Genomic DNA, 22,844 nt, shown 5'->3' on the forward strand with positions numbered 1-22,844 from the left:
AATATAAGGGATCAAGATGTAAATCTGGAAAGCGACTGCAAAAAGTGGTAAGGCTGAAAATGCCAAGAGAGGATGGGGGACTAGTGTGGCGAGCCAGGCGTCCCTCGTCAGTCCTCCTGGCCACTGGAAGAAATCTCCTAGAGTGAGGGAGCAATGACTGAAATTCCTCAAAAATCTGCTGTGTAACTGGTCACAGCGGCAAACAAACAAACAGTGGGGGGAGAAAAGGCTGCCTACTGCACAAGAACATGAACGGCTGTTTAACATGCACCATGGCACAGGAACCAATGGTGAAAAGGACCAAGCCTCCCCTGCCCAGACACAAAAGCAGCAGAAATCAGGTAGCGCTAGAGTTTGCAGATATTGCAGATCCAACACTCAGCTGTGAATTGCCATCTTTCCATGGATCAGATATAGAACTTGGAAGGGTTAGAGAGGAATTTTCCTTTCTTGGGTGGAGAATGCCTGTGTTGGATTTTGGTTAAAAGCACTCGTGCAGCTTTTGTCTGTTGAAATCAGCACACTTCATTTTCAACTGGTCGCTTGAAGTTTACAGTGGAAACAACCTGGGACCATTAACTACCCTGTTGCAAGTGCCACCTTGCTGTGCACGGTGCCCCTTTTACAAGGTTCCCATTCATAGCATCCCCAGGCCTCGGGACAGGTGTGAGGGATGATAGGCTCAAACTGACCCACCTGTGCTGCTGATGTGGCTTCCTCATCATCACTGTCCGACGAGTCGCTGCTCTCAGAGGTGTCCTCTGCCTTTGCACTCCCAGCAGCCTTTGCAGGAGCGGTCACCTTTGCAGCTCCGGGTTTGCTCTGGGTTGGCGTATCTACTGTTGGCATCCATGGAGCTGGGTCAGACACTTTCCCTGGGGTCCTCTTGGTGGGTGCTGGAGTGGCTGGCGCGCTTTTCACTGGTGTTGCGTTGACCTGCGCTGCTTTCACAGCTGGTTTTGTCTGGAGACGAGAGAAGAGACTCACTGAGGAGGGGTATGGAACATCTGTGCAGGAGTGGGGGTGGGAGGAAGCCGAAAGGCAGTCAGGGGGCGAGGTTAGCCCAGGGCACAGGCCTTGATCAGGGGGTGGGATTAGCTATAAACGAGGGTCCCCCACTCTACAGCTATACCACAATTCAGTGCAAGGCCCCTGGGTCGGGCAGCAACTGGTGAATCTGTGGTAGGTTAGTTTACGCTAGAGATGGCGGTTTGGGGACTTTCGTTTCACCAGCACAACAGGCTGCGTCAGTCATTTTACACTCTCTGGGTTCTCAGTATCCCACATGTCTGCATCGAGTGCATCCTACAGGTCAGAGCGGCTCAGGGTTTGCTCCTCCCTCTGCTCTAACCCTCTAGTGAGGGAGCGGGACCCAGACTTTCCCTCTGGAGCTGACAGGCTGGGAGGTGCTGTTGGGTGGGGTGGGGATGGGTCTGTTTCCTCAGTGCCCTGGCTTCAGAGAAAACTGTTCCTAGTCCCTGCCCCACTGTCAGTCTGGGGAAGGGCCTTAACAACACACAGCCCTGGGAGGTTAGAGGATGTGTATGGGTGGTGGTGGTGGGGAATGCTCAAAGCACTCAGTGGACCCTCTTGGAGGTAGATACCTGGAGCGCTGGGGTTTTTAATTCCTCTTCAGAGGAAGTCTCATCGCTCGAGTCCTCACAGCTACTCTCTGCCTTTCCCACCGTTTGCTTCAGTGCTGAAACACCAGAGAGGAGACGTCACTCACACTGAGCTCTCTTGTCGAGTCCATGCAGAGAGCTATATTCATGCAGCTTTTAGGTTATGGGAACCAGTCAGAAGGCACAGGGGAGAGGCTACAGTCATGTCGCATGGGGGCAGGGCCCAGTGACACTGCTAAAATCTTAGGAACCTACTGAGCATGTCAAAAAAATTTTCCGGTCACATATTGAAGATTAACCCCCCACACCCGTTTAGGAGACCCTCCCTCAAAGAGGACAGTCATCCCAAGTCCCCGCTCCTGGAGTAAGTGCAGTGTGGACACTTACTCACACACACCCTCATTGCCGGATCAAGTCCCAAGCTTGGAGCATTTCTTTTCTGGGGATTTTCCCCTCAAAACATCAATAACAATTCACTTCTGGCTTGAGACCAAACAGGGAAAGTTTCAGTGACTTTTTCAGAGCGCTCAGAATAAAGCAGCGTTCTGGTATCATCCAGTGGCCCGGACATGTCAGCGCTCCATTGTACTGGGCACTGAACGAGACCTTAACTATAGCATTTGCTCCCCCAGACGCTAGATCCCATCCATTTCTCTGTATCGCAGATCCAAGCAATATGGCTCTGAATGCAGCCTGATCTGGTTGTGACTGGCAGTGCTTGTGTTGCTCCTGCTTCTGCCAGGTTTCTTTAGTCTCTACAGGGAGCAGTTTTGGTTTGATGATTATCTGCCAGGAGAGCTGAAGCCACGAGGCCTGTGGCATTAGTAGGAAAGTAATTCAGACCTGATATACTGCAAAGCCAGAACAGAGATGTACGTCTCACGACCAGCACAACAGCTGTGCAATGCTTTAGGAAATGCATCCCAAGCCCATGGGCTTCTCACCTGACTTGGGAGCTGGGAGCTTTGCTGCTGGCATCTTCTCCCCTTCCTCACTCTCTGACGAATCGCTGCTTTCAGAGCTCTCTGCTGCCTTTGCAGTAGCTGCTGCTTTGCTTTGCCCAACTTTGGCCTGAGTTGCTGCAGCAGGTCCTGGCTTACCAGCACTGGCTTTCTTCTGCCCAGCTTGGGCCGGAGCTGAAGAAGTAGCTGGAGCACCAGGCGTGAGCTTATTTGAGATGCCTTTGCTCTTTCCTGCTCTGGTCTGAACTACAGCAGCAGCCCCAGGCTTACCTGAAGTGGCATTGGCTTTGTTTTGGGCAGCATGCTGCAGAGAGTTAGCAGCTTTGCTACCCGGCGCAGTAGTTCTCACCTGGAGGAAACAACAAAAGAAAGTCAGTTCCAGGACAGCCTTTTGTCCTCTTCATGGAATCGTGAATGCTCTGAACTAGGTTTTAGGGACCACCGCCCAGAAAATGCCAAAACGTATCGAGTCGTTAATGCGCTCTGACACGGAGGCTAAAGTCTTTGCATTTAAACAAGGGCACTCGGAGACACGTTCATCCACGGAGCTCCACCAGGGAGCTCAAGGGACTCACACCCGCAATGTAGCTGGCCTTCAGAGGGCACTTCTCCAGGACACCAGCAACCCACGCAGAGTTTTGCTGTGGTTACTGCCCCAATCAGGCAGAAGAGGTTTGGATGAGGCTTTTGTGTTTTGTTCCCCTGAAGTGAGCACCTAATTAACTGGCGCATGGAGTAAAGAGGGAGTTCAGTGCTCCTCTAACCTCCCTCTCTCTCTCTCATTAGTGCCACATCTAAACAACGCTCAAGTCTCTTAACTCTTGAAAGTGAATGAAAAGCGCTTTCCATGAGAACAGGTTCAACCTCCACAGTCGATTTCCCCTTTACAAAGCCGTATGCACAGCTCCCTCAGGCCTGTCTATAGCAGAAGAGGGCTGTCAGTACAACCATACTGGCAAACCCTCGCAGAGCTGAAGCACTCATCAGTATAGCTTATACGGGCTCCCCAGATGAAATAAACTGGAGCATCAAAAGCTCTTTTTTGCTGTCCTAACTAGGGTCTGTGACAAACACCACCCCCTCCCACCAAGCAGGCATTGCTAGAACTTTCTAATGCAGTCCTAGCCGCAGGCCACTAGCAGCCTTGGGGGGCAGCCCGGAGACAAGCGGCACCTTACCTCCTTTATTTGCTTTCCAGCCGCTGCCTCCTCTTCTGAAGAGGAGCCTTCGTCCCTCCCGCTCCCTGCCTGCACCGTGGAGTTAGTCACAACAGGGGCGCCAGCTGCCACACAGAAGGGAAAGCCACAATATGCAGAGACTCAAAACACAAGACTAGCTTCCCCTCAACTGGAGACAAAGGCAGTACTAGCTACAGACCCCTGGCGCTGCAGAAGCTGGTTCTGCACATTACCATGGTGTCGGAGGAAAGACCTTGTTGCTCCATGAAGAGTTCTCTTCCCCTACCTCTCACCCCTCCTCTCTACGAGCAAAGAGTCAAGTTCTCTTTAGTTGAGAGAAATCCCTGGCTGTTTGTGGCGGACATGGAGCAGAGATAGAATAACGATATGGACACAGCAGGAACTGCTGTGTATTAATCTATGAATATCGAGATGTAATGATGGTATTATTAGAGAGGCCTTGTGTGGACTAGGAAAAACATGCTCTCCCCTCACCCAAATCAAGTTAGCTTAACTTGACTGAAAACACCACTGAACATCAACGCAGATGCAATTTAACCCACTTAGGCTGAGCTCTAGGGGCTCTCCCATAATATTTACCTTAGTGAGTTTAGCATGTGCTAGAGTTCGATGGATTTTTCTTGGCTAGAGTTTTAGAAGGCAGTAATTAGACTGAGCTTGGTAACTCCATCTAGCATCCCACCTTTAAACATTAGGCTAGAGGAACAACGAGGAGTCCTTGTGACACCTTAGAGACTAACTAATTTATTTGGGCATAAGCTTTCGTGGGCTAGAACCCACTTCATCAGATGCATGGAGTGGAAAATACAGTAGCAGGTATATATTACCCATGCGCACACACACCGTACATGAAAAGATGGGAGTTGCCTTACCAAGTGGGGGGTCAGTCTAATGAGACAATTCAATTAACACTAGGATACCAAGGGAGGAAAAAAAAATCACTTTTGTAGTGGTAATGAGGTGGCCCCATTTCAAACAGTTGACAAGAAGGTGTGAATAACAGTACGGGGAAATTAGTATGGTAAAATCAGTTTTTGTAATGATCCATCCACTCCCAGTCTTTATTCAGGCCTAATTTGATGGAGTCCAATTTGCAAATTAATTCCAGTTCTGCAGTTTCTCATTGGAGTCTGTTTTTGAAGTTTTTTTGTTGAAGAATCGCCACTTTGAAGTCTGTTACTGAGTGACCAGGGAGGTTGAAGTGTTCTCCTACCAGTTTTTGAATGTTGTAATTCCTGATGTCAGATTTGTGTCCATTTATTCTTTTGCACAGAGACTGTCCGGTTTGGCCAATGTACATGGCAGAGGGGCACTGCTGGCACATGATGGCATATACCACATTGGTGGATGTGCAGGTGAATGAGCTCCTGATGGTGTGGCTGATGTGGTTAGGTCCTATGATGGTGTCCCTTGAATAGATATGCGGACAGAGTTGGCACCAGGATTTGTTGCAGGGTTTGGTTCCTGTGTTAGTGTTTTTGTTGTGTGGTGTGTAGTTGCTGGTGAGTATTTGCTTCAGGTTGGGGAGCTGTCTGTAAGCGAGGACTGGCCTGTCTCCCAAGGTCTGTGAGAGTGAGGGATCATCCTTCAGGATAGGTTGTAGATCCTTGCTGATGCGCTGGAGAGGTTTTAGTTGGGGGCTGTAGGTGACGGCTAGTGGCGTTCTGTTACTTTCTTTGTTGGGCCTGTCCTGTAGTAGGCGACTTCTGGGTACCCTTTTGGCTCTGTCAATCTGTTTCTTAACTTCACCAGGTGGGTATTGTAGTTTTAAGAATGCTTAATAGAGATCCTGTAGGTGTTTGACCACTATGGTTACCTACATGTCTTCAGCTTTCATCCAGACCACATCACACGATCCATTGTCTACAGCCAAGCTCTAAGATACAACCGCATTTGCTCCAATTCCTCAGACAGAAACAAACACCTACAGGATCTCTATTAAGCGTTCTTAAAACTACAGTACCCACCTGGTGAAGTTAAGAAACAGACTCACAGAGCCAGAAGGGTACCTATAAGTCACCTTCTACAAGAAAGGCCCAAAAGTGATTTTTCCTCCCTTGGTATTTACTGTTAATTGAATTGTCTTGTTAGACTGACCCCCCACTTGGTAAGGCAACTCCCATCTTTTCACATGCTGTCTGTCTCTCTGTGTGTGTATACATATACACACACACACACACACACCTGCTACTGTATTTTCCACTCCATGCATCTGATGAAGTGGGTTCTAGCCCATGAAAGCTTATGCCCAAATAAATTTGTTAGTCTCTAAGGTGCCACAAGGATTCCTCGTTGTTTTTGCTGATACAGACTAACAGGCTACCGGGAACAGCCTGCCAGAGAGGCAGTGGAAGAGCTCACCTCCTCCACCAGACCTGGCTGAAATCACATGGGTAAGCTTTAAAAAAAAAAAAAAAAAAAAAAAAAAAAGCATTCCCCTTGGGCTGACCTATGGCAAGTCCTCCTAAGAGCCTGCTGCTTGTGCATGCAGCCAATCCTGAGTTCTCGGTTAGTCTGCCCCAGACTCCTCGCTGGTGAACGGGGCTCAAATGGGAAACCGCCGCTCCTCCCAGCAGCTGCACTCAACTGCAGAGATAGGGAAATTGAGGCACAGAGGTAAAAATGACTTGCTCGGGGTCACCTAGCAGCATGGGCGGTGGGTATAATAGGCCAGGGGAGGTTCTGCCTCCCCCAGCGCTGCCGCGGCCCCTGGGTGCGGGGTTTGGCAGCAAAGTTTTTGCTTTATGATGTCCTTTGCAGGTTCTTGCACAGGTTGGGTCTGGGGAGGGGAGGCACTGCGTGGCTTCGGCCATCCCAGGGCTTCTCCAGGCGGGCCTTGGGGCTTCGGCTGGCCCAGGGCTTCTGCAGCCGGGGGGGCACCTCTCTGGGCAGGGGGCTTGTGGCTCCAGCCACTGGGGGGGAATGCGACACAGGGGGTCTCGGGGCTCTGGCCATGGGGAGGGCACGGGAGGAAGGGGTGGAGTCAGGGGCTAGCCTCCCCAGAGAGGCGGCTCCACCCACTGCCCATGTCCAGCAGGCCAGTGGAAGAACTGGGTTTAGAACCCAGATCTTCTGAGTCCCAATCTGTGGCTCTAACCACTAGGCCACACTATAACAAGCTCCGCTAGAACAGTGGTGAGCCACATATTATTAAGCTATCGGAGCATCAGCTGCACCTGTTGCCTGCTAGCCCTCTCTGTTGTCCGATCCACGTGGGCCGTTCTTGGCTCTTACCCTTCCCAGCTTTTGTTTCCTCTTCCGAACTTTCAGAGCTGCTCTGGGGATCAGGCACCCTGATCTTCTTTGCTGGAATGCCTGCCCCCAAGTTGCTTGTCTTTCGTTTCTTGGTGTTTGAAGGAGTTCTGTAGGAGAGATTTTTCAAGAACAGGGAGGTGGTGTTAAAAAGGGAAATGGCATTAAATAGCAGAAACACTTATCAATTCACCCAGCCTTCTTCCCCCAGGGTCAGCATAGGAACTGCCATTCCTCCGCAGTAACTTCAGGTGCCTGACTCTGGAGCGACTTAGGTTGATCTGAAGAGAATTCCCCATAATCCTTCTTAGCCAAACCCTGGATGTGACACTTCACAGGAACGTGAAGAGGAGAGATGGCTAGAAATGAATTCCATCTGTATAGGGCAGGGCCAGTAGCCAGAGTCAGGAAAATTAGCCTCAAGTATTTGGAAAAATGCTGTTCTTGCTCCGACAGTCAAATGATTAAACGCTTATCTAGCGCTTTTCCTCAGAGAATCTCAACGTGCTTTACCAAGGTGGTCAGTATCATTACCCAGATTTTACCAATGGGGAAACTGAGGCACAGAGCAGGCAAGCTGCTTGCCCAAGGTCACCCAGCAGGCCAATGGCAGAGCTAGGAATAAAACCCTGAACTCCTGAGCCCCAGTCCAGTGCTCTATTTAATGTATAGTCAGCCTCACGTTAGAACTCAGCACTGGCTAGACTTGTTTTATATGGCTTGGTCCTACTGGACAAGCTCCAAACAGGTATATGGAGGCTAATGGATTGTGATGCAAAACTGACCCATGACCTAGAGGCTACACACCCATTCAGACTTGGATGGTCACACCTAGGGGACACAAAATTATGATATGAACTGGATTTATGGGTGAAAATCATAGACTTGTAGGACTGGAAGGGACCTTGAGAGGTCATCTAGTCCAGTCCCCTGTGTTCATGGCAGGACTAAGTATTATCCAGCAGTTCTCAAGCCACAGCCCAATTAGCACACAGCTGCAACCCAGCTATGTGCGAAAAAAAAAATTCAGTTTGTCGATCTGGTCCGGCATGGGGTGGGGCCGGTTGAGGAATGGCCGGCCCCACGGAGCCTGGCAAGAGCGCTCCTGCCAGCAGGGAAGGCGAAGCAGGCCCCTGTGGCAAGTGAAGAGCTCAGCAGTCCAATGCAGGGGGCCTGGCTGGTGTGGAAGTATAACATTGTATACGTATAACGTTGTATAAGGGGACATGCTGGATACATTGTATATGAGAGGGCATGCCAAAACATGTTACAAAGTATCTTAGGGAGCACACGTAGGGACAGTTAGCTTTTGAATGGAGAAGCAATTAAGATAGAGCCAGCACATCTAAGAAGCAGGCATCAGAATGGAAGGTGTGAAGGGCAATTAGTTAACTGGAAGCTGTTAAAGGAGATTGTTAAGGGTGGCAGGTAATTGAAGATACGTGACTGGTCTCAGGGATCTCGAAGGGTGGTGACTAAAATCTTTTTCTTCTTTCGTCTGTAACTTCTTCTCCAAAAAACTGTATAAATTTAAAAGACACAAGCCCCACTCGGGGGGCTCACTTCTAAATGTATTAGCAGAGCAGCCTTGCTAATAAAACAAAGTGGTCTGATAAATTGTGAGTCTGAGTCAAACTTTGACACTGGGCAAGTGGGTCCTGAGGGAGAGAGCCCGGCCTGTGATTGCCTGGCAGACAAAGTCATCTCCCAGCAAAACAGTGAATGTAGCAGGGGTGCAGGGAAGTGGGGTGGGTCCGGGGGCAGGGATCTGGCCAGTGAGAGGTAGGGGGTGCTGGGCAGTGGAGAGGTTTGTGGGGGGTTCTGGGCAGCATAGGTGCAGGAACTAGGGGTTTGGGGAGTGCTACAGCACCCCCAGGCTTTATGCAGGGCTCCACTCCTGGCCCCGCTCTGTGCAGGGGTCTCAGGGGGTGGGGGGACTGGACAGGGGGGCGCTGGGCATAGGGAGTCAGTGTGACACAGGCCTGCCCTCAAGGGGAAGGGGCATGCTGGCAGTGCAGGGCTGGGCAGGCCAGTGTGTGTCTGGCACAGTGGTTCTCAATCTGCAGACCACAATAGTAAGTAGGTTGAGAACCACTGATCTAGACCACCCTGGACAGGCCCCTGTTTGTCTAGTCTGCTCTTAAAAATCTCCAATGGCAGAGATTCCAAACTCCCTAGGCAACTTATTCCACCACTTAACCACCCTGACAGTTAGGAAGTTTTTCCTAATGTCCAACCTAAACCGCCCTTGCTGTAATTTAAGCCCATTGCTTCTTGTCCTATCCTCAGAGGTTAACGAGAACAATTTACCTCCCTCCAATCTTTTACGTACCAAACTGTTATAATGTCCCCACTCAGTCTTCTCTTTTCCAGACTAAAGAAACCCAATTTTTTCAATCTTCCCTCATAGGTCATGTTTTCTAGATCTTTAATCGTTTTTGTTGCTCTTCTCTGGACTTTCTCCAATCTGTCCACATCTTTCCTGAAATGTGGCACCCAGAACTGGACACAATACTCCAGCTGAGGCCTAATCAGCACGGAGTAGAGCGGACAAATTACTTCTCATGTCTTGGTTACAACACTCCTGCTAATATGTCCGGAATGATGTCTGCTTTTTTGCAACAGTGTTATACCACTGACTCATATTTAGCTTGTGATGCATTGTGACCCCCAGATCCCTTTCTGCAGTACTCCTTCCTACGCAGTCATTTCCCATTTTGTGTGTGTGCAACTGATTGTTCCTTCCTAAGTGGAGTACTTGGCATTTGTCCTTATTGAATTTCATCCTATTTACTTCAGACCATTTCTCCAGTTTTGTCCAGATCATTTTGCATTTTAATCCTATCCTCCAAAGCACTTGCAACCCCTCCCAGCTCGGTATCATCCGCAAAGTTTACTCTGTATACCATTATCTAAATAACTGATGAAGATATTGAATAGAACCGGATCCAGAACTGATCCCTGCAGGACCCCACTCATTATGCCCTTCAGCTTGACTATGAAACACTGATAACTACTCTCTGGGAACGGTTTTCCAACTGGTTTTGCTCCCACCTTATAGTAGCTTCATCTAGTTTGTATTTCCCTAGTTTGTATACGAGAAGGTCATGTTAGACAAAAAATCAGAAGCTTTAGTAAAGTCAAGCTATACCACATCTACCGCTTCCCCACCAGCCACAAGATTTGTTACCCTGTCAACCCTATCAGGTTGGTTTGGCACGATTTGTTCTGGACAAATCCATGCCGACTGTTACTTATAACCTTATTATCTTATAGGTGTTTGGAAATTGATGGCTTAATTATTTGCTCCATTATCTTTCTGGGTACAGAAGTTAAGCTGACTGGTCTGTAATTCCCCAGGTTGTTCTTATTCCCCTTTTTATAGATGGGCACTGTATTTGCCCTTTTCTAGTCCTCTGGAATATCTCCCGTCTTCCATGACTTCTCAAAGATAATCCCTAATGACTCATATCTCCTCAGTCAGCTCCTTGAATATTCTAGGATGTATTTCATCAGGCCTTGGTGACTTGAAGACATCTACCTTGTCTAAGTAATTTTTAACTTGTTCTTTCCCTATTTTAGCCTCTGATCCTACCTCATTTTCACTGGCATTCACTATGTTTAGACATTCAATAACCACCAACTTTCTTGGTGAAAACCGAAACAGAGAAGCCATTAAGCACCTCTGCCATTTCCACATTTTCTATTATTGTTTCCCCTCCCTCATTGATTAATCGCCGGGTCTTCCTCTTGCTTCTAGTGTATTTGTAGAATGTTTTCTTGTTACCCTTCATGTCTCTAGCTAGTTTAGTCTCATTTTGTGCCTTGGCCTTTCTAATTCTGCCCCTACATACTTGTATTATTTGTTTATATTCATCCGTTGTAATTTAACCTAATTTCCACTTTTTGTGGGACTCTTTTTCGAGTTCCAGAACCCTGCCCATCACTGTAGGTAGGCTCTACACTGAAGCGCTGCAGCTGCAGCATTTCAAGTCTAGACAAGCCCTCCGATTTTTCAGAGCAGAAGGGACCATTCTGATCATCTAATGTGGCCTCCTGCATACCACAGGCCAAAGAACCTCACCCAATAATCTCTGAATCAGGCGCATAATCTCTGTTCGAGCTAAATTGTCTAAGGCAAAACCTTTTACTGCGCCAACTTCTGTTGGTGAGAGTACTTTTCCCAGACCCGAAGAAGAGCTCTGTGTGGCTCAAAAGCTTGTCTCTGTCACCAGCAGAAGTCAGACCAATAAGAGATATTACCTTACCCACCTAGCCTCTCGAATATCCCGGACAGACATGGCTACAGCTACTCTGCATAAGGCAAATGTGTTACAACAACAGATTGGGTCTTCTCTTCCAATGTGATCCTATATAACCGTTCTATGTATCAATTCCCTTCATAACCCGACTATGTAAGATGAGAAGAGACTATTTTTTTTTAACCACTTAAATGAAGCCTCTCTGGCTGCTTAAGGAGAGTATTAAAAGGCTCCAAAGAAAGTCCCATCCCGTTCTCCTTAGCCAGACGTGTAATGGCTGCAGAGCGATGGATGAAAGGGAGTGTGCTTGGAGGCTATTAAGATGGGTCAAGAAGGGGAGGGGCATCATCTTCAAGGCCAAAAATTGAGAGACAGAGAAAGTTGTTCCAAGAAGAAGAACCTCTCTAGGTTATGGTGCTTTTGGTGAGCATGGTATTGGATAGATAAATACAATGATAGGTCCCTGCCACGACTAGTTTAGACTCTAGTCTAGACATAACAGCAAAGAAAGACAATAAACGAAGGGTGTGTTTGGGGTTGCATGAGTGGGGGTGGTATTATAGGGTAACATTACATGTGCATTTTGAAAAAATACACTTATGTAATATACGGGTGGTTGTAGGAGTATCTAGAATGATCTGTCATGGTGCAATGCAAATTAAGACATTAAGGTAGTAGCACAGAAAATTAAATTTCAGCTCCACCTTTGCATCAGTTGAGTTTCTTGAATCAAGTTGTAGAGTTTCTCATGATCACATAGGGCAATAAACATGAAAGAAAGGAGATCAGAGAGATACACAGCAAGAGTAAGGAGAGGGCCAAGGACTGTCAGGATACACAGTATTTCATTGTGTGATACTTTAGATACAATGAAACCTATAAACTATTCTCTGGGGTTATTAGTACAATTTGGTTCAACCTTGAATAACTCTCTCGACTCGGGTATTTCTCCTGCAAATGACTCGGTACAGGCTGACTCTTGTAGCCCTAGCTAAGAGATTTTTTCGGATTCCTTTGGCGGCTGTCATAAATCAGATTTCACCCCGTGTAGCATCACCCTTCTATGGGTTAAAACACAGCAAACAGCCCATGGAGAACGTGTGGATGCTGAACACCATCATTTCATTCTTTATTAACATGAAGGCCCCAATGCTGCAAACATGCACACAAGTAGGTTACTTGCACAACCAGTCTCTAATGAAATCCTAATGAAGTCAATGGGGTTAGTCCACGGGAAAGAAATCACTAGGAAAACATCTTAACTGGTGAAACATGCTCCCCCTCCTCTAATACCTCAAAAAAGTCACCAGCGAGAATATTACATTAGAAAGCTGGATGCTAAAGGTAAGGCCTGCCCTCTGGGCTGAGAAATTTCAGCCCAAACAGGGGTGTTGTCTGGGTTAGGGTTAGAGACACTTCCATCCTAGGTACATGACCATCTTGACATTAGTGGAAATATTTCCAAATTGCCCCATTCCAATTAATCAGACATACCAATGTAATCAAACCTGGTTATTTCTATGAGGAGAGTGAGATATGATCTGCCTTCCACTTCATAACCATTCCCTCTCAGACAGACTTACTTTTGCCAGTGGGTGAAGATGTCCTCAAGAGAGGTCAACTGTGGAGGAAACTCCTTCTGTAGGAGAAGAAGAAAGGAAACAATGGGCACTGTGTTTACCTCAGGAAAGCACACAGATTATGGAGTTCAAAGTAATGCCAGGGGGCATGACAGACATGAACCAGTAGGTCTCACCCTGGCCCCTCCAGACTAGCCCAATGTGCTAGTGATAAAGGGTCACCTGCCCATGGACTCAGGGGAGCCCAGCCCCTGGGGCAGCCGTGCCCTGGCCCCCACGTGGGGGTGCTGCGGGGTTACACCTGTCCACGTGCTCAGGGGAGCCCAGGAGCAGCCGTGCCCGGGTCCCCACGTGGGGGTGCTGCAGGGTTACCTGATCAGGGGAGCCCACGGGCACCACGTGGGGGTGCTGCGGGGTTACACCTGTCCACGCGCTCAGGGGAGCCCAGGAGCAGCCGTGCCCGGGTCCCCACGTGGGGGTGCTGCAGGGTTACCTGATCAGGGGAGCCCACGGGCACCACGTGGGGGTGCTGCGGGGTTACACCTGTCCACGCGCTCAGGGGAGCCCAGGAGCAGCCGTGCCCGGGTCCCCACGTGGGGGTGCTGCAGGGTTACCTGATCAGGGGAGCCCACGGGCACCACGTGGGGGTGCTGCGGGGTTACACCTGTCCACGCGCTCAGGGGAGCCCAGGAGCAGCCGTGCCCGGGTCCCCACGTGGGGGTGCTGCAGGGTTACCTGATCAGGGGAGCCCACGGGCACCACGTGGGGGTGCTGCGGGGTTACACCTGTCCACGCGCTCAGGGGAGCCCAGGAGCAGCCGTGCCCGGGTCCCCACGTGGGGGTGCTGCTGGGTTACCTGGCCGAGCTGCAGCTGCAGCTCCCGCGCTGCCTTGGCGTAGCCAGCGCGCAGCAGATGCTGGTGAATGAGGGCCAGCAGCTCCCTCGGGCCCGTGCTCGGCGCTGCCATGCTGCTCCCGCCCGGCCTCCGCCCTGACTACGGCCGCTGGGGCGACGCCCGGGCGGCCTGGCGGCTCGTGCACCGGGGCTGCAGCGGGGACGCAGGGAGACACATGCCCCCTTAGGCACCTCCCGCTGCCTCTAGTCCCCTTTGACCACGGGCACCACGCGCCGGGCTTCCTCTTCCCCACTCGCGGCCCGGGGCCTGCCGGGAAGTGTAGTCCGCCCGGGCCGCCGCCGCCGCCTCCTCGTGGCTCCGGGCCGCCAGAGGCCCGCGGGCGGCGGCTCTGCCTGGGGGGGCGGGGCGGAGCGCGGGGCCCGCCGCGGGGTCGGGGGGGGGGCGCGAGCAGGGTTCAGGGTTAGGCGCAGGGGGGCCCAAGGCAGAAAGCTGAAGCCCCGCTGGGAGGGGCCTGAGCCCCACCACCCGGGGGCCGAAGCCTGAGCAGTGTAGCCTTGCGGGGCCCCCTGCGTGGGGTGGGGCCCCAGGCCATTGCCCCGCTTGCCGCCCCGAAACGCCGTTGTCGTGGCACAGCTGGGCCATGGGGATTTTCTGGCACCGTGTGGAGGGGGACGAGCCCCGGTGTCAGGGGCCGGGCACGTGCATGCAGGGAGAAGTGGCTGGTTTGCCCACCCGTGGGGGCTGGCCCCCCTCAGATGGCTGGGGGTGAATGGAGGGGGCTTGGTTGCGGTGAGGCGCACGCTGTGCCCCGGACTCCTTCCTCGGCACAATGACAGAGGAGCAGCCGGGTTAGTCTGTGTTGGCAAAAAGAACAGGAGGACTCGTGGCACCTTAGAGACTAACCAATTTATTTGAGCATAAGCTTTCGTGAGCTACAGCTCACTTCATCGGATGCACTGAATGCTTATGCTCCAGTAAATTGGTTAGTCTCTAAGGTGCCACAAGTCCTCCTTTTCTATTTACATTTATGTTGGGCCTCCCATCGCAAAGAATTCCAAAACACTTGCAAACTACAAGCCTGAGGGATGCCCGTTGTAGTCAGGGGAAGTGACTTCAATGGATCATGCCTTAGATACCTAGAACACCACTGGATGCAGCCACTTCTGGGGTGGAGGGTATCAGACAGGGACATTTGAAAGATTTAAAGAGAGACTATAAATAGGGGCATTTATACATCTTCTAAGCCAAAGGACCATCATTAATTGGGAGAGCTTGAGGGAGAGCGTTGACAAATGATAGCTACTTTCCTAAACAATTTTTGAAAATAAGGTTATTTTCTCCTAAATAGGGACAGATACTCTATACAGAAATTTTGGCCACTGACATGAGTTCAACTCTTTTATGAAAAGTGCCATGGGATAGTTAACAGAGAGCAGGCAGAGCCTCCGTTTTAAACAACTCCCCAGCAGGGCTGCCAACTCCACACAGTATAAAAAACAGGAGTCGGGCTCCAAAATAATGAGATTCCCTTAAAATCATAAGATTTTTTAATGATAAAAGTTTGGGAATTCATTTTACTTGCCTTTTGGCTTCTAAGTGTTTGTGGGTCAGATCTGCACACTTTTCTCTGTGAACACGTGGGCTAGAAACACTTTTAAACAAAAATGAAAGCTGGAATTCTGACATAAGCCTGTGACTCCAGGAACTTTAAGATAAACACCAAATTTCATGAGGCCTAAAAACACATGCACAGCCGCATGGAACTCAGTGTAACAACCTCAGAATAGTCCTGATCTGACAGCCACTTTGACTGCTTTAGTGCTGAGTTGGCATTTGGCTGTTTTGGGGAACATGCATTTGGGCTTCCATCATTTTTTCTTAAAAACCAATCCTGGGACACAAAGTAGCAGAGTGAGTGGGACGGGGGTGGACAGCCCAGTAACCACACAAACACACAACAACCCCCCTCCTCCACGGTGCTGATACCTTCCAGGAAAAAGCTGGCTACGTTTATTATGGCAGAGGTGTGGGTTTATTTTTGGAAGGTTTAATAATGTTCAAAGTGCAAATACAGAACCTTTATTTGTATTTATTGAAGAGATTAAATATAACACTGGCTGAGTTCCAGCTGGCTTTGAAGCTAAATCTCCCCAACCATCATCATCATCATCATCATCTAAGGTAATAACGCCACTGGCCAGGTTGCAGCCTTACAGTTCCAGCAAGACAGACTCTGGCTAGTTGTTTCAGTGAGTGACTCACTGGTGGATCACTGGCCAGCAATATGAATATGCCCAGTGCATTTTGGTGAGTGGGTCGGAGCCCCTGACTGAGCTGCTGAGCTGGAGAAATGTAAGTGAGGTAGAATTCAAACAGTCCTTTGTTAGGTTTTAAATGACTTGTAATGCTGTAAATTGCTTGTTTCAGAGTAGCAGCCGTGTTAGTCTGTATTCGCAAAAAGAAAAGGAGGACTTGTGGCACCTTAGAGACTAACCAATTTATTTGAGCATGAGCTTTCGTGATGAAAGCTTATGCTCAAATAAATTGGTTAGTCTCTAAGGTGCCACAAGTACTCCTTTTCTTTTTGTAAATTGCTTGATTGTCAGAGAGCAAGAGATTGAAGGCCTGATTCTTCTTTCACTTGCTCTGGGGCAAATCAGGAGTGACTTCATGAAAGTCAGTTCAGTGTACAAACAGCCATGAGAATTGGACCCAGAAACCATGGGTGCCAGGTTTGTATAATTTTTGGTGGTGCCCAGAACAGGTCCCAGAGCCATCCCGTCCATGGACAGACTGAGGCAACAGCCCTTGGCCCTGCGCTTTGGGGGGCCCCGCGCTTCAGGGGGACTTGGGGTCCAGGCAGAGCCATCCCGTCCATAGGATGGACTGGGACAACCGCCCTGGGCCCCATGCTTTGGGGGGCCCCACAATTCTGGGGGACACGGGGTTCAGGGCAGCCTGGGAGATTCGGAGGGCCTGGCAACGGCAGCAGTGAGCGACCCAGCCCCAGTCCGCCCCTGCTCCGCCATCTCCCCTCCCCCATTCTACCCCTTCCCCCAACCGCCCACCCCGCCTCTTTCCAGCTTCCACCCCCTCCCCCGAGCAATGTCGGGAGCCGATGGAGCGGGGCGGGCTGGGGCTGGGTCACTTGCTGATGCCGGCGCCAGGCCCCCTGCTGACCCCCCAGGCCACCCTGGACCCCGCATCCCCCTGAACCGCGGGGCCCCGCAAAGCGCGGTAAGCCGAAACGTTGGAGCTGGGCCCATGTTTCGAAGTATTGGTGGAGCACAGGCACCATGGGCCCATATAACTCGCTGCCTATGCCAGGGACTTACATGGGACACTCTGTCTTGTAGATATAATTAGACACAGATGTTGACCTACTTTGACATGGTCCCATCTGGAAGGTTGTTTTACCTCCAGGAGTCTTTCCATTTGCTTTGCTTTGGTGCACCACAAAGCTAACATTGCAACTGCTGGGAAATTGTTCTTAGAAAATTGAGTGGGGCTGAGCATAAATTACACAGTACAATACAGTGCCCGTATCTCTGACAAGAAATTGCACTAGGAGCTTCTCTTGAGCTGTCAAGTGCTCTGTCCGCTGGCACCCCCTTCAAAGAGTTTCTGTTTGTTGCAAAGATTCATTTAAAAACAGAACCCAAAGGCAGAGCTTGCCCCACTAGTCCAGAGGTTAATGATCTGTCTGTCAAACAGGAGACTATATTCCTTAGCATTTTCCATCTGCAAAACTCTTTACAGTCATTCTCATCGCTCCTCTGGGAGGTACGTCAGTAAAGTATTGAGTTAGTGACTAGCCTTAGGTCATGGAGAGAGCTAGGCCTAGAGGTTTAAAAAACTCATGAACAGGATTTCAAGTGCTCAGCACCTGGAGATGGCCAGATTTTCGCTTCCATTTCGGTGCCTAGCAATATTTTTCCAAAGCACCGCAAAGATTTAGGCGCATAAGTGCCATTCAAAGTTAATGGGAGTTGTGCTCCTAAATCCCATAAGTGCTTTTGAAAATCTGCCCCCTTGTGGCTAGAGCTGTGATTCACATGCTGGAATCACAACTTCAACCCTGAGAAAAACCACTCATTTCTCAAGGCCTGGATTTGACTTGTGCTCTCTCTCTCTCTCGCTCAGTTTAACATGATTGAGAAGTCCCATGCAGGCTAAAGCTGTGTTAGATGGCCATGTTGTAGCTTAGGCTGCCCCTAGCCTGAATAGTAATGGAGCTTTTCAAGCAGGTTAACTTGCTTGAGCTAGGGTGACTGCAAAACATCCCCCTTTTGGCCCTTTGGGTCAGCCTGGGTAGGAGGGCTGCTGTCCCCTTCAGTTGTGTGAGGAATGAGGTTGAAGGGCTCCAAAGAGAAGGCTAATTCCTGCTGGCCTTACTCACACAAGCCGCCCCACTGACTGCAGTGACACTGTTTGCAGGAGTAAGCAGGATTTGGCTCCTTCGCCTCAGCCAGAAGAAAAGTGGCTGAAATACAGTAAGTCCTAATAGCAGCAAAATGGAAAGTGGGGGGAATTAGGTGGCCTGGAGGCTGAGGGACAGATGGAAAGATGGCCATAAAGACACCCAGAAGGGACTGCTGGCAAGGCAGGACAAACACTGTGCACTGAGTGCATCCCTATAAAATGTTGAGTGCATCCCTATAAAACTGGTTTTAAAATGAGAACTAACTGCCCACGACTCATGCCAAGCGAGAGACACTTTGCAGGTCTGCTGTGGTTCAGGGTCACTTGAGTCCAAAGCCTCACACGCTTGAATCATGAATAGCCCTTCAAAAATGGCTGTGCAAAGGCATGTTACAGCAATGCAGCCCCATTTAAACAAATACATCTGAAGAATTTTGTTGTTGCCCAACAATTAGAGGCAGGGAAGGTATTTGAGACATTTAGTAAACATGGCAAATAATAAATAGGGCAATTCAGCAAAGCAAACAGCTGCACAATTATAAATAGGAAAATCTGCCTCAACCCAAACCCCAGTGAGGGGAAAAAACCCATCAACAACGTGCAGTTATTAGAAGGTGAATTTTTTCTTGCATTTCTTGCCAGGAGTTGAAACTAGTTTGCCCACTCTTTATTTTTAGGAGGGTAAAGTGTCCCCTGTGGATTAAGAAAGCTAGCCTTTTAGGTATGTGATTTCCATGCCACGACAGTGACTCATGAAGGGATTGCAGGAAGCTGTTTAAAATTCAGACAGGGGATAAAGCCGTAGTAGTTTAGTAGCCAGCTCGGTACGCTAATGTCCAAACAGCCCTGTTCATGTCCACAGCTCTGCAACCTGAGTGCTTTGCTCATTGTGTTAAATTTCCCCACACCTACTCCATTATGAATGACTCCACTTGTGTCCAGCCCAAGGTGGTACTCACCAGAACAAGCAGGGTTCAGGAGAACATTAGCAGACTGGAAAGCTCTTTTGCACAATATGGAAACTGGCATTCCTCAGTGGACCTCATGGCCTACTGGGACACTTTCCTTCCATCCTTTACATGGACACTGAGTGAGGGTCGTTTGGGTTTTTTATTTGTCCTGGTGCAGATTTCTAATATTAGCAATTTACGGCAGTGAGACATGTATCTTAGCCAGGGTCTGAGCCGTGAGATTCAGATTGGCCTTGCAACTCCCCCTCCCCTCAAATTTGGGGGCATTCGGATCTTGGAGAGATGGTCCTGTCCATTGTGGAGATAGTGCGAGCTGCAAAATCAGGATCTGATTCAGCAGCACAAAGAGATCTTAGGATCCTTATTAAGGTCTGCTGGGGTGCCATGAAGGGGAGTTAGCCTGAGCTGAGGATCTTGCCCCATGTTTTCTGGTGGGTCTGAGAGAGTATCAAGTGCATCTGTCAGCAATGAATGACAATTAATAATTTCAGCCCTCCTGTCCCCAAAGTACCCTAAAAACTGTACTCAAGGATCACATCATCTTTTGAACCAGTGGAACCGCCGGGGTCCATTGTTCAGGAGGACAAGACCCCGCGTGACCTGTACGATGCTCCATAGCTGCTGTCTGTGCAGCGACATGGAGGGAGAGCTTGTGAATAGGTCAGGAAGGAACTCGGTGTCAGGGGAGAATTTTGTCCCCTGTGAACAGGCATTTACTGCACTTATCTTTGGCATGGGAGATCAGAATTTGGCCCTAACAGCAGTTGCTAGTTTTGGTCGGACATATTCCTGGAGCTTTCATCACTTGACATAATCTTTAATTAAAGATTAATCTTCAATTGCTGGAGACTCCAGGATAATCCTGGAGGGCTGGCAACCCTAGGGCCCTGCAACGCTACACAATGGGTTGAGACCAAAGGTGAAGTGTAGCCTGGTTCAGCTGAAGCTGCCAGGGGTATCTTGGTAGACAGCAGGTAATTAGCATGACCCAGTTCAGACAGGAAACCATGATTAATACTCCTACTATTACCAAAATGACTAGGGGAGCTTTAATGACCAGAAGTGGTTAGGACTTCCTCTGAAAGGTGATCTCCCCAGCAGGGGCCCATGCACCGTGCTGAGGCATTGGTCTAGTACTCACTGGGATGGAAGAGTGTCATGGAGTGAATCATCAACACTGCTCCCTGAAAGCACCTGTTGTAGGTGTTCCTTGGAGGTCTGCTGCCCAAGTGCTGAGCCAGCCTCTCCCTGCTCAGCTTGACTGCAGGCAGATGAATAGCAAATGGCGACTTTCTAGCCCTGCAACGGGGCTTGAGCCCCAGTCCAGCAAAGCACAGAAGCTGATGCTGTACTTTAAACAGGTGAGCAGTCCCGTCGGAACTATTCACATGCCTAAAGTTCGGCACGTGTTTAATGGCTTTGCTGGATCCGGGCCTTGGTCTGCAGTGCTGACCCAGCAATGGGTGGGGAAGGATATTGCTCTTTGGTCCTGTCCATGAGGTTACATTTAGGTCTTTCTCTCCATCTCTGGTCTTTCTTTCCATCACCCCCCCAATAAAACAGCTTCTAGTAACTGAGGTTATCGCCAACCTGGTAGTGAGCACACAGTGGCTGCAGTATCTTTCTGCACAGACCCTACACTCCCAGGAGACCGCTTCGGACTGCACTTTTAAACCAGTGCGGACTAACATGACTATAAACAACACCAAGGCAAGCAAATCCCAAATCCACTCTGATGCATTTGGTAAGCGAGAGGCTAGTGCTGCTGGAAAGCGCCGCCCACTCTGATAACCAGCATGGGGGGGTGGAACCTACCAAACAGCCTTGGGGAACAGATTCCTCTGCCCATCTACAGGACACAGAACAGGGAGGAGCTGTGTGAGCTTTGCCCCTGGCTGCCCCTCAGTCCTAATCGTAAAGGGCTGCCTCTAGGAAGGACCTGGGCCTGCCGAGTCTCACACCTGACCATTTCCCCCATCCACCAATACACCCCTCTTCTGAATTATTGCCAGCTCCATGCACCACCACACGCTCTAAGCAGCCTGACCCTCCCCAGCCTTCCCCAGCACTGTGCTGCTTCTTCCAGTGCTGCGGGGGCACTGTGCAGATCAGGCATCGCACGCTCCATCCACCTCCCTCCTCTGATCAGCCCGCAGGCCTCCACCTGCCTGCTGAGCGGTAATGCGCTGCAGCTGTAGGTGGCAATGGCCAAAGAGCAAAAGTTGGGCAAGACCAGAGGAGTTGGAAAGGGGACAGACAAAATGTAGCGAGGGAAGCAGAAGGGAAAAGAAAAGAGGATGAGAAAACAGGTGGGGAAAGCCAAGAGGGAGAGAGAATTGAATTGGGGGAGGAAGGGGCCATGGGAAGAAAAAAAGAAACAGAGAGAAGGGGGGAAGGGACACCATGGACAGAGCTAGGGGGAGAGGAGACACTGTTCTGCTCCGGAAGAAGAGAAAGACACTCTAATTTCAAAGGAGAGGTTGAGAAGAAAAATATTTTAATGCATACAAAGAGGCCAACAGAGATGGAGGAGGAGTCAGTGGAGAAGCAGAGGGAATGGAGAAACGCACTTTATTTACACCCCTCCATTGGATAGTATTCCCCTGGCAGGCGTCCCGTAGCTCCATATGTTTGAGGAAGGGGGACTGCAGAGTGCTGTTGCTGTGGGGGTTTGAGTCACCACTGAGAAAATCTGTATTTTTAGAGAACGTGCCTAGGTGTTTGCTCAGTGGAGCAATGGGGAAATGTTTCGGATTGTAATTCTAAAATGCACCATTTTCCAAACCAGTATTTCTTGGGAATAATTTTTGCCTTTGTCTGTTAATGTCCAACAGATGGGAGGAAATGACATTTCAGATGCCAGAGCATCATGATGAGATGCAATGGGATACTAATAACAGGGAGTGAACCGTTTAATCTTTTTGGTCACAGAGAGCTATATTACAGCCAAGCCTTATCTGGGCATTCATTTATATGCCTGTAGTTTTGCAGGTATAATTAAGGTCATTTCACTGTCTAAATAGCTGATTTGCCAGTGCAAACCAGTACTTAGAGGTTCAAGTAACATTGAATGATTCTGCATACAACTGGGCAGTCAAAATGGAGCCCACGAGAGGTTACTGGTGGCAAAACCAGGGCCAGCTTTTAAACATCTGCTCCATAATGCCTGGGTGTGTGTGTGTGCTATGTATTAAATTCAATTCCAATATTACATTGATATGATTTCCTCACTGGGTGCAAAAATTTGGTCCTGACAAGCAACCAGATTTCTCTCAAACGATTCCAGCACTGTGCAAATCTTCCTGCAGTCTCCAGCTGAACCTTTCCTGCTCTGGAGAGTGTAGATCTGCCACCACGCCTGCTCATTCCTTGGCCTCTCTGTTGAGACTGCCCTTTGTTGCCAAGTATGCTGGTGGTTTTTGTGATGTGGCCACCTGTCCACCGGGGACTGCCTGAGTCCCTCAGGTCACTTCATATAAGCCACCAGACAGCCGTCAAATAGCATTGGCTCAGTCACTACCGGCCTGCAGCCAGATTAGAAACAGCAACCTAGAAGTAAAAAACTCCATATCCTGTTACTAAAACCATGAACCATCCAGTCCCATTAGTTACATACTAATTAATTGTGCAAAAAAGTCACCTCTAGGCTTGCAGAGTATAAAGCACTCTTTTAATTTACTTGGCTCAGAGAGTGGATTTGAAAACTAAAACTAACAGA

The 22,844-nt window shown here is 49.5% G+C and overlaps 1 protein-coding gene across 1 annotated transcript in view; it reads right to left on the minus strand.

The window, feature by feature from the left end:
* Window positions 1–14,082, minus strand: part of TCOF1 (treacle ribosome biogenesis factor 1) — a 36,627-nt gene extending 22,545 nt beyond the window's left edge. The window contains exons 1-7 of the mRNA XM_084636996.1: window positions 13,734–14,082; window positions 12,881–12,936; window positions 7,018–7,145; window positions 3,763–3,866; window positions 2,567–2,933; window positions 1,605–1,699; window positions 697–963 (exon numbers count right to left, since the gene is read on the minus strand). Coding sequence (XP_084493122.1) covers window positions 697–963; window positions 1,605–1,699; window positions 2,567–2,933; window positions 3,763–3,866; window positions 7,018–7,145; window positions 12,881–12,936; window positions 13,734–13,844 — 1,128 coding nt within the window. The 5' untranslated portion in view covers window positions 13,845–14,082. The remainder of the gene's footprint in view (window positions 1–696; window positions 964–1,604; window positions 1,700–2,566; window positions 2,934–3,762; window positions 3,867–7,017; window positions 7,146–12,880; window positions 12,937–13,733) is intronic.
* Between the last annotated feature and the right edge of the window lie 8,762 nt (window positions 14,083–22,844).

This window comes from Lepidochelys olivacea (assembly GCF_965140295.1).
Source record: "Lepidochelys olivacea isolate rLepOli2 genome assembly, chromosome: 8".
NCBI classification, from domain to species: Eukaryota; Metazoa; Chordata; order Testudines; family Cheloniidae; genus Lepidochelys; species Lepidochelys olivacea.